At 33.1% G+C, this 13,488-nt stretch overlaps 1 protein-coding gene across 15 annotated transcripts in view; it reads left to right on the top strand.

Annotated features, from left to right (window-relative positions):
* The window catches only part of LOC148613178 (uncharacterized), a 75,232-nt gene extending 62,588 nt beyond the window's left edge, over positions 1–12,644 (top strand). For all 15 annotated transcript variants that reach the window (XM_088586391.1, XM_088586392.1, XM_088586388.1 and 12 more), the window contains 3 exons: positions 2,426–2,474; positions 3,205–3,240; positions 9,665–12,644. In XM_088586391.1, the coding sequence (XP_088442517.1) occupies positions 2,426–2,474; positions 3,205–3,240; positions 9,665–11,481 (1,902 nt within the window). In that variant the 3' untranslated portion in view covers positions 11,482–12,644. The remainder of the gene's footprint in view (positions 1–2,425; positions 2,475–3,204; positions 3,241–9,664) is intronic.
* Positions 12,645–13,488: the final 844 nt, after the last annotated feature.

Raw genomic sequence — 13,488 nt, 5'->3', positions numbered from 1 at the left:
GTATAAAACACGAAGTGGGGAACACTGGAACTCAGTTTTTTACAACCATAAGATTTAGTATAATGGTATCATGCTGTAGTCGCCAGAAACTAAACAATTTTTTTATAGTTTAGACCATTACTAGAGTAAAATTTATTGGATCTCTTTGAAATTGCACCAGAAGGTGCCACACTGCCAAAGGAAGGCCATGATTAATTTTGGGGGTCGTGACTTGAACCTGTTAAGGTGAGGGAGGGACCAGAAACAAGCTTTTTCCTGATGTCCTGACAATAATTTGAGATCTCCTCGAAATAATCCACAGTGCTATACCTTTATAATTTTTTATTGGATTCTTTATGAAAATTCCTGCCTGATTTTTTTTTATCAGATTCCTTAATGTTCTTGGGTTGAAAGGGGTCAAAGAGACCAGACACAAAAAATTGACTTTTTTCATTTTTGGTCCAATTTTGAAATTTTTTGTATTGGATTCCTTATGAAAATCTTCCCTTCATTTTTCAATCAGATTTCAGATATCTCTTATGGTTTTGAAGTTATAATGGGTCCAAGTGACCACACCCCTAAAAATGGACTTAATTGTGTAATATTTTTTTCCATAATGGCCAGATTTTAAGGGGAGGGTTGTGATCAGGTAAAAGTACTTTAACCCTATCAGATTTTTGTGGCTATCCCAAGTCCGGATTTTCTGGCCTCTGCATGTCTCATTTCATTTTCACCTTTAGTTTATTTTTATGTCACTTGAGTATATAGGGGTAACTCTTTAACCGTACATGTGTATACTACTAGTATTTCCGGTTTATCATCGACCTTGGATTACTCGAACCTCGGATTACTTGAACATTTTGCATGGTCCCTTCGACTTTGACTTAACGAGGTTCGACTGTTAGATGTTTTAGGGCCAGCTGCAGCCTGCCCTGTGATGTGGGGTTTCCTCGTCTTTCATTAAAATCTAGACCTGCCAAATTTTACCCTCCAGAAGAAGAATCAGTGATCTGACATTCAGCTGGGGGTATAGGGGGCCACTTTAGGCCCTAATTGACAAAAATACTGACATTGGGGATACAAGTGTTTGGCATGATTAGATATCTTTGAGGTCAAATTGTGGTGAGAATCTGCTGACCCACGGTGGAGTTATTGCCTTTTTTGGATGTTCTTTGTTGTTGCTATTTTTGGTGTTTTGGTTTTAATAAATCAGAAACTACTGTACATAATTCGATGAAAGTTTGTATGAGTATTCCTTAGGGTGTTCTGCAAAAAAGTGTCTGTTGGGAATTTTTATCCATGAAAAAATATGGTTGCTTTTTCAAGAAATTGAAGTTTATTTTTTGGTCTGATTTTGAAAATTTTTATTTGAATTTCAAATTTTCTACAATATATATACAAACCAGTTGTTGTGGTGTCCATAATGAAGTGAAAGTCCCCATGCTTAAGTGTGTCAAAACCTAAATTGTGTCCACACTTGCCCCAATTCTTTGGGGTTCAACCACTGTGGTCATATCATGCTGTGCTCAACAAAGCCTTTTATTGTAACAGGTTCCATAGCTCCTGTTAGGAAAGCTTAGAAATTTCTTGTATTGCTTTTGTATGATAACTTGTACTGTGTCTTCCAGGTTCCTCACTCATATACAACCTGTTTACTGATTGATTCATGTCTCCTTTACCAGGTTAAATGGAGGTATTCTTAGCATGACATAGCATGCAAGCTCTTGTTTAATTTTTTAATTATGGAAATGACCAAATTAAGGAAATATTTAAGTTGAAATGTAAATTTTTTTAACAGTTTCAGTCTATATTGGCATCTTAAATTGCTGTGTCAAACATTTAAACACAATCCAAACTCTGAACTAAATTGAACTTGAATGTTGTGTCCATATTTGCCCCAACTGTCTAATGTTCGACTTCTGTGGATGTATTGACTGTGCGCTGTAAAGTATTTTTTTTAGTTTTTTGCAAAATGCAGAAAATAACCGATATAGTATACATAAAATCTTGTAAATATTACCACATTTAAAGGCGGAATTACCTGAACATTTTGTAAGTGAATTATGAGTTTTGAATTTTGAATCAGAGAAAATAGGAAAATCTATAAACAAAACAAAAAAAACAAAAAACAAAAACAAAGGTATGATTTAACTTAATGAATTTATGAGGCAAGCTGCATTGCTTTCTTCTGGTGAACCATTAAAGCATAGCAGGAAATGTTTTTTTCCACAGAATTGAAATATAGATCATTAGTTTTAACAGATTTGCTTTCTTTCTAAAGACAATACAACATTGTTAATTTATTGTAAAAAAAAATGTTCACCACATGGGATAATACTTGACATATTTCCTGTCACTTAGGTCTCATGTTTTTACAACTCTCTTATATATTTAATAGTTTAGATCTGACATACAGATTATTTTAAACATTTTATTCTGTTTTCAGGAAATCCTGCAGAATAAAAGATCTATTGCCAAAATAAAAGAAGAAATGGGTAAGAAACTTTATTTACTATCTAAGAACTTTACACAATTACATGATGAAATATTACCAAATTTATAACTACTTTTGCTTCCTGAAGGTCCTTAACATTCAGCATGTTCATCTCTCCATTCATATTCATATTCTGTTGAATTTTGTTTTATGTGTTGTTAGATTTCTTACCCTTCCAGTACACCTGGTCCAGATTCCTTCTTTGTTACAATGTAAGGATATGGTATTGTTGTACTGTCATGTATACAGTAAAGATTTCCTACCCTTCTGGTGCACCTGATCCAGATTCCTTGTTTGTTACAATGATAGAGTATGATATTATTTGTGTACTGTCATGTGTATATGGTATAGATTTCCTACCCTTCCAGTACACCTGGTCCAGATTCCTTGTTTGTTACAATGTTAGGATATGATATTGTACTGTTATGTATACAGTATAGATTTCCTACCCTTCCCGTACACCTGATTCAGTTTCCTTGTTTGGTACAGTGTAAGAGTATTATACTATTGTTGTACTGTCATGTGTATATGGTATATATTTATTACCCTTCCAGTACACCTGGTCCAGATTCCTTGTTTATAACACTGTTTAAGTATGATATTATTGTAGTAACATCATGTGTATACAGTATAGATTTCTTACCCTTCCAGTAGACCTGGTTTATTACAATATTAGAGTATGATATTACTGTTTTACTGTCCTGTGTATACAGTATAAATTTCTTTTTCAGACAAAGTAGAAGACAGTGTTCCTAACCATATGAAAGGTAAAAGGAATATTAAGTTGTGAACCATTTAAAATTATTGTATATGTTTAAGATATCGATCTTAAAAACACCATTTTAACATAACATCAACACACCAAGAACAAGTCTAAAACACACAAACACAATGCCAATACACCAAAAACAAGACAAAACCATTCAAACACAACATGAACCCAACAAGGACAAAACAAAATCATACAAACACAACATCAACACACCAAGACAAAACCATAAAACACAACATAAACACACCAAGAACAAGCCAAACCATACAAACATAACATCAACACACCAATAACATGCAATACAATACAAACACAACATCAATAAACCAAGAACAAGACAAAACTATGCAAATATATCCTAAACTCACCAAGACAAAACCATACAAATATAACATCAACACACCATGAAAAAGACAAAACTATACACACATTACCTAAACACAGCAAAAACAAGACAAAACCAAACAAACAGAACCTCAACACACCAAAAACAAAGCAAAACCATACATACAAAATATGGACACATAAACTAAGACAAAATAAATATGCTACAGCTTAGCCAACTTATAAAGGATGAATAAAGCATTAAGACAACATAAAGACACAAGGGACAAAAGCAACATATAGACATAAGGGACTAAGACAACATAAAGACACAGGGGGGATAAAGACACAGGGGGGACAAAGACATCATATAAACACAAGGGGCAAAGACAACTTATAGACAAAAGGGACTAAGACAACATAGATGCAAGGGGCAAAGGCAACATATAGACATAAGGGATAAAGACAACATATAGACACAAGGGACTAACACAATATATAGACACAAGGGACTAAGACAACATATATACATAAGGGACTTGGACAACATATGGAAACAGGGGACTAAGACAACATATGGACACAAGGGACAAAGACAACATATAGACACTAGGGACAAAGACAACATAAAGACACAAGGGACTAAGACAACATATAGACAAAAGTGACAAAAACAACATAAAGACACAAGGGACTAAGACAACATGTAGACAAAAGTGACAAAAACAACATAAAGACACAAGGGACTAAGACACCATGTAGACACAAGGGATAAAGACAACATATATACTGAGGACTATGACAACATATTGACACTGGGGACTATGACAAAATATAGACAGTCGAGACTTAGACTACAGATAGACACCGAGGACTATGACAACATATATACACTGAGGACTATGACAACATATTGATACTGAGGACTATGACAACACATATATACTGAGGGCTATTACAACATATTGATACTGATGACTTTGACAACATATAGACATTGAAGACTATGACAACATATTGGTACTGAGGACTATGACAACATATAGACATTGAGGACTAAGACAACATATTGGTACTGAGGACTATGACAACATATAGACATTGAGGACTATGACAACATATAGACATTGAGGACTATGACAACATATTGATACTGAGGACTATGACAATTTATAGACACTTTGATGACAACATGATGCTTAGGGCTAAGTAATCTTATAAACATATAGGATGAATAAAGCATTATATACACTATGGAATAATGTAACATGTACACACTGAGGACTATGACAACATATAGACACTGAGGACTATGACAACATATAGACACTGAGGAGTATGACAACATTTAGACACTCGGGACTTAAACAACATATAGACATTGAGGACTATGACAGTATATAGACATTGAGGACTATGACAACATATAGACATTGAGGAGTATGGCAACATTTAGACACTCGAGACTTAAACAACATATAGACATTGAAGACTATGACAACATATTGGTACTGAGGACTATGACAACATATAGACATTGAGGACTAAGACAACATATTGATACTGAGGACTATGACAACATATAGACATTGAGGAGTAAGACAACATCTAGACATTCGAGACTTAAACAACATATAGACATTGAGGACTATGACAATATATAGACACTGAGGACTATGATGACATATAGACATTGAGAACAGTGACAACATATAGATACTGAGGACTATGACAACATATGTACACTGAGGACTATGACAACAAATTGATACTGAGGACTATGACAACATATATATACTGAGGGCTATTACAACATATTGATACTGATGACTTTGACAACATATAGACATTGAAGACTATGACAACATATTGGTACTGAGGACTATGACAACATATAAACATTGAGGACTATGAAAACATATAGACATTGAGGACTATGACAACATATTGATACTGAGGACTATGACAATTTATAAACACTGAGGACTATGACAATGTATATACACTTTGATGACAACATGATGCTTAGGGCTAAGTAATCTTATAAACATATAGGATGAATAAAGCATTATATACACTATGGAATAATGTAACATGTACACACTGAGGACTATGACAACATATAGACACTGAGGACTATGACAACATATACACACTGAGGAGTATGACAACATTTATAGACACTCGGGACTTAAACAACATATAGACATTGAGGACTATGACAGTATATAGACATTGAGGACTATGACAACATATAGACATTGAGGAGTATGGCAACATTTAGACACTCGAGACTTAAACAACACATAGACATTGAAGACTATGACAACATATTGGTACTGAGGACTATGACAACATATAGACATTGAGGACTAAGACAACATATTGATACTGAGGACTATGACAACATATAGACATTGAGGAGTATGACAATATCTAGACACTCGAGACTTAAACAACATATAGACATTGAGGACAATGACAATATATAGACACTGAGGACAATGACAATATATAGACACTGAGGACTATGATGACATATAGACATTGAGGACTGTGACAACATATAGATACTGAGGACTATGACAACATACAGACATTGAAGACTATGACAACATATAGACATTGAGGACTATGACAACATATGGACAGTGAGGACTCTGACAACATTTATGCGGTCAAGATTTAGACAACATACAGATATTTAGGACTATGACAACATACTGATACTGAGGACTATTAAAACATATTGATACTGAGGACTATGACAACTTATAGACACTGAGGACTATGACAACATATAGACACTGAGAACTATGACAACATTTAGACACTCGAGACTTAAACAACATATAGACATTGAGGACTATGACAACATATAGATACTGAGGACTATGACAACATATAGACATTGAGGACTAAGACAACATATTGGTACTGAGGACTATGATGACATATAGACATTGAGGACTGTGACAACATATAGATACTGATGACTATGACAACATACAGACATTGAAGACTATGACAACATATAGACATTGAGGACTATGACAACATATAGACATTGAGAACTAAGACAATATATTGATACTGAGGACTATGAAGACATATAGACATTGAAGACTATGACAACATTTTAATACTGAGGACTATGGCAAAATATACACATTGAGGACTATGACAACATATTGGTACTGAGGACTATGACAACATATAGACATTGAGACTAAGACAACATATTGATACTGAGGACTATGACAACATATATACTGAGGACTATGACAACATATAGACATTGAGGACTTGGACAATATATAGACATTGAGGAGTATGACAACATATAGACATTGAGGACTAAGACAACATATTGATACTGAGGACTATGACAACATATATACTGATGACTATGACAACATATTGGTACTGAGGACTATGACAACATATAGACATTGAAGACTATGACAACATATTGGTACTGAGGACTATGACAATATATAGCCAGCACTCCACAGTATTGTAGAACTGCCTAATTTTGGTCTTGTAATCTGATGCTTTGTAACTTTTATCACTTTAAAAAATTGTCAAGCATCTGTAAATCTATATATCTAGAAATAGCTCAAGCCAAGGCCTTCAGGATGCAATAAAAAATTTCTGGAAAAAAAATTACCCACAGCATATAGGGTTACCATAGAAACCGTGCAAAAATATGCGAAAATTTGCAAAAAAATTCATAAAATCAGGTTTAAAAATATCAAATTTCCCGCAAAATATCTGAAATTTTTATTTCAATCCCTGAAACTGTTCAAACTTTTCCCTTCAAAAACCCCTTCCTCATATGGGCATCGCCTGTTAGATTTTGAGCTATTTCACTTTGTAATCCACTTATTAAATTTAGCATGGTAAAAAATTGACTTACTTTCACTTTCACAATGAAGTCAAATTGTCATTGAAAAAAAGCCCCTTCAACATTGAAAGTATATAAAACATTGCAAAATACTTTTAAAAGTCCCCTTTTTTCAGAAAATGTTTTATCAACAATAGATTCTTCATTATTAATCACCATAGCAACCACCGGTTTCCATTTATGTCATTTTTCATCCCTAGCCAAAAGTGCGAAACTAAACTAAACTGTGGAGTGCTGGCATAGACATTTAGGACCAAGACAACATATTGATACTGAGGACTATGACAATTTATAGACACTGAGGGCTATGACAATGTATATACACTTTGACGACAACATGATGCTTAGGGCTAAGTAATCTTATAAACATAAAGGATGAATAAAGCATTATATACACTATGGAATAATGTAACATGTACACACTGAGGAGTATGACAACATTTAGACACTCGGGACTTAAACAACATATAGACATTGAGGACTATGACAACATATAGACACTGAGGACTATGACAACATATAGACATTGAAGACTTTGACAACATATAGACATTGAGGACTATGACAACATATTGATACTGAGGACTATTAAAACATATTGATACTGAGGACTATGACAACATATGGACATTGAGGACTAAGACAACATATAGACAGTGAGGACTATGACAACATATTGATACTGAGGACTATTTAAAACATATTGATACTGAGGACTGACAACATATAGACATTAAGGACTAAGACAACATTTAGACACTGAGCACTATGACAACATATTGACATTGAGAACTAAGCCAACATGTTAATACTGAGGACTATGACGACATATAGACATTGAAGACTATAACAACATTTTAATACTGAGGACTATGACAATATATAGACATTGAGGACTATGACAACATATAGACATTGAGGACTATGACAACATATAGACAGTGAGGACTATGACAACATATTGATACCGAGGACTATTAAAACATATTGATACTGAGGACTATGACAACATATAGACATTGAGGACTAAGACAACATATAGACAGTGAGGACTATGACAACATATTGATACCGAGGACTACTAAAACATATTGATACTGAGGACTATGACAACATATAGACATTGAGGACTAAGACAACATATAGACAGTGAGGACTATGACAACATATTGATACTGAGGACTATTAAAACATATTGATACTGAGGACTATGACAATATATAGACATTGAGGACTATGACAACATATAGACATTGAGGACTATGACAATATATAGACATTGAGGACTATGACAACATATAGACAGTGAGGACTATGACAACATTTAGACAGTCAAAACTTAAACAACATAAAATCATAAGGAACTAAGACCACAGATAGGCACTTAGAATAAGGTTAAAACAGCATATAGGGTTAGGGACTAAGGCAACATATAGACACTAGCGTTTAAGATGACTTATAGACTATAGGGACTATGACAGTAGACACTAAGGATTTTGATAGGAAGACATTTAGGACAAAGATAACAAACACATACTTATGTTTATACTGTACTAACACACAAGGTACACAATAATTTCTAGACCCTTGGATATTAGACAACCTATAAATAAACAGGGACCCCAGTAAAAAAATACAACAAAAATAGTTACACATCATTTTTAACCCTTAGTAAAGGTCAGAGGCAGGAAAAACAATAATGTCACACAGAAATTTCGTACCTGCAGTATTAATTACTGTTTCAGTAGAAGCTTGTAGCTTTAACAGATTTTATGTCGTATAATATCCAGTTCAATTAAAAGCCGATTTCACAGCTCCCGTTTTTTGTTATGTTGCTTGTGAGGCTGAACAGAAACCAGGAGCTGTAAGATAGGCTTTAGTTTGATTATATAACTTCCTTCTCGTTGACATGGTAACCTAAATTTTATATAGATTTTCAGTAAAATATTAAGGACTTTAAAATTGGTAGTAGTCACTGCTTTTTTGCTATGGATGCAGCATATAGGAGGCTTATTCTTGTCCCAGCTATTCAGGGTTACACTTATATTGTCTTATCATTCTGCAAAGCATTTTATAATTTATTATGATTAAACAATTAAACTTAAAATAATGGTTTATTTTTTTGTTTTGAATATTGGCATAATTTATTTTAATTTTTATGACAAAATCTCAGTTTTAATTATTATAGAAAAATATCAGGGTTACATTGAAAGATGGCAAGAAGATGAATCAACATTTACTGTTACCAGGGCAACAAAAGAAGTAACCAGATTGATTCAAGAAAATGGTGTGGTTCTTGTTACTGGTAGTTCTGGATCAGGGAAATCATCCATCATACACCATGTAGCATTAGAATTACAATCAAAGGAGAAATATGATGTTATCCCATTTGTATCCTCTCCTGGTGACATTTTACAATACAGAGATTTAAAGAAGAATCAAGTTTTTGTCATAGATGATTTATGTGGGAAGAATTTTATTAATGAACGAGACTTACAAACATGGAAAGAACAGGCTGACAAAATTGAGCAATTATTTCTTTTTGAGAATAGAAACCAAAAATATGCACAGTCAGTTAAAAAAGGAGAAACTTATGGACAAATGAAAATTCTAATTTCTTGTCGATTGCATATATTAAACGATAACAAATTCAAGTCTTTGGAGATATTCAATAAACAGTCAGTAGACTTACAATCCAAGGATTATAGCTTACTGCCTAAAGAAAGACATAACATGATCAGCAAATTTACAACTCTATCAGATTATAATTTGAAGAAATTGGATAAAGTGATGGACAAGTGTTCCTTTTTTCCATTGCTGTGTAAAATGTCTGAAGATAAACAAGTAAATCAGTTGACTGAACTTTTCACATCTCCTGTTGAAAGTATAAAGAAGGATATCAAAGACATGATAGAATATAAACATTTTGAGTTCTGTGCCTTGGTGTTATGTGTATTGTTTCCTAATGAATTAGATGAAACATACATAAATCCTAGAACAGCACCACAAGATGTTAAAGTGAAAGTAACAGAAATAGTTGCTAATTTTAGAATAGATCTAAAAATAGAACTAGAAAGAAAACAACTTGTTGACACCTTCAATAGACTTGATGGAACATATATAAAGAAAATAGGATCAGTCTACAGTATAGCCCATGATAAACTGTATGATATGGTTGCTGTAACTTGTGGTCAAAAACTTGTGAAACTTTTCATTGAATATTCACCTTCATCATTCATAGCAGAAAGATTCAGACTTTTGTCAGGTCAAAATCTAGAACAAGATGATTCCTTCCTGTATTTATCTGATGATATTGAGAATGTTTATTTTGACAGAATATTCAGAGATCTCAAAGAACAAGATGGAACGTCCTTCTTTCATAATCAACAGTTGAAAGAAGAAAGATATAAAGACAAAGTGATGGGATATATAAAGGAACACACAGATTCATGTAAACAATTATTCCTTGAGTTGGATGATAAAGGTCTTCTAGATAAAAATGATGATGATTACACTAGTACACATAGACCTATCAGAAGTTATTTTTACACTAGTACACCAATGATTGAAGCCTCAAAGATTGGTTTTTATGAATTAGTTAAATATCTCATTTCTATAAAATGTAATGTAAACAAAACAGGTAATTATGGATTTTCACCTTTGTGGTATTGTTGTTATTATGGTCATGTAAATATTGTAGAACTGTTAATAACAAATGGTGGAAACATTCAAGATGCTTTGTGTTATGCATGTGAGTGTGGTAATATTAATATAGTGAGAATGTGTCTAGAGAGAAATGTTGATGTGTCACAGTCTGGTGGTAGGTTTGGATGGACTCCACTGTTAACTGCATGTTGGATGGGTCATACTGATATTGTCAGATTGTTACTACAGAGTAATGCAGACCCCAGGCAGAGAGGTGGGTGGGAGGGGGGTCTCACACCTTTAGATGCAGCAGACAATGAAACAATTGAAAAACTTCTAATGAGTTACATAAAAGATTGATATTCATTCTTCATGTCTCAATAAACTACACATGATTTATTTATAATGACCCTTTACTGCGTTCATTTTAAATATTTGACATGACTTGTGGGGTCTTGTTTTAATCGTCTTTTTATGCTGAATCAGAAAATTTAATTATTTTTATGATTTGTGAAAAAAAGTTGTTTTTCTAAATTTTCTGGAATGTTCTGTACAGTGGATGTTTTATATTTTGAGTTGATTTTGGTGATTAATTTTTATATTTTAAGTATTTGACCCCTGTTGTGGGGTCTTGTTTTACTCAGCTCATCATTCTGCATCAGATAAAAGTGATATTTTTTAGATTTGACGAAAAAAGTTGTTTTTCTAAATTTTTTGGAATGTTCTGTACAGTGGATGTTTTATATTTTGAGTTGATTTTAGTGATTTATTTTTATATTTTAAGTTATTGACCCCTGTTGTGGGGTCTTGATTTACTCAGCTCATCATTCTGCATCAGATAAAAGTGATATTTTTTAGATTTGATGAAAAAAGTTGTTTTTCAAAATTTTCTCTGCCTCAAATAATCACAAAAATGAAGCAGACATTTTTTCATGATGGTGTTTATTTTTTATATTCAATATTTAACATGACTTATGGGGTCTTGTTTAACTCAGCTCATTATTCTGAATAAGATTAAAACATTATTTTTAAGATTTGCTGAAAAAAATAGTTTTTCAATTTTTTCCTTCAACATACTGTATATTTTTTTATTTTCAATATTTGACATCAAAAGTATTTTACTCCTTGTTGTGGGATCTCATTTTATACAACTTATTGAATTATATAAAATGTCAACAACTTTAAGATTTGTGAAAAAAAAAGTTGGTTTTTTTTTTATTAATTTTGTAGAATGTTGTCAGCTGATATGTAAGTCTTGTATCCTTATTTTTCATTCAAGATTCTGTTTTCATTTTGAACTCTTGTTTTATTCAACTCTTCAAACTGTATCAGATTTAAGCAATATTGTAAAGGTGTGTCAGCTAAATTTTTTTTAACTAAGTTTTCAAATTAAGGAAAATAATTTTTAAATCTGTTGATCTGTAAAAAAAGCAGCAAGTTGAACTGTAAATCATCAGTATGTACATACTTAAAATATGTTGTAAATGTGGATTTTTTTAAAAGAAAAATAAAAGATGATTGAATTTTAGTGTTTGATTCTAAGAAAACAACACTCAATGGATTTGTTGTCCCATGGCAGACGATTTGATTTTTGGGGTAGGGGTGTGGGTGTGGGTTGGGGGGGGTTTGAATCAAAACCCACCCCTGATTCTGCTAACAAATTTAAATCTATATGTATTGATCAGATGGAAAAGAATTTTTGGCCTGCATATCCTGGTCTTGACAGTCTCAGCTTAGCCTCCCCCACCAAAAAAAAAATTAAATTGATGGTCACTTCTTAAAAGATTTAAAAGTTGGTAGTCATTTATTCAAAGATATAAAAATTGGCAGTCGCTCCTTTTGATATTTATAAATCCCTGCATTGGAGACGTTAACTTTGAAAGTCACTGATTTGTAGACTAATAAATACCTGCAATGGAGAAAATTTGTTGTCTCAGGACCTGAAATTGGTGGTCATTGCTTAAAATAAATGAACATTGTCTGTCCATCTGTCAAACTCATTTCAATTCTAGGACTGAGTTCTATCAACAGGAACCATAACCAAATGAGTCTGTCACACCACTGGCGGATCCAGAACACCCCCTTTTTGTTGAAAGTTTATGTAAATTTCATGCAAACTTTGGGCAAAAACGAGAAAATTATATCATGGATCTTGCTCTTTTCCTGGAACCTATTGGGACCTCCTCCTAAAATCACGGAATCATAGTCCCAGGAGTCACCTTGTCATTCTGTTAAATACAATTAGAGAAGTCTTTTTTTCATTTAAAAACCACCGACGGACAACCGCCATAACAGTCGTCTGGTCTATCCGACGCTCAATGGGGACATCACTTTTTAGCTCACTTGGCCTAAAGATCATGTGAGCTA

The sequence above is a fragment of the Perna viridis genome, chromosome 6 (genome assembly GCF_037379345.1).
Source record: "Perna viridis isolate PV_CMFRI_1.1 ecotype Kerala chromosome 6, ASM3737934v1, whole genome shotgun sequence".
NCBI lineage: Eukaryota > Metazoa > Mollusca > Bivalvia > Mytilida > Mytilidae > Perna > Perna viridis.
This window is presented reverse-complemented; position numbering and strand designations above follow the sequence as displayed.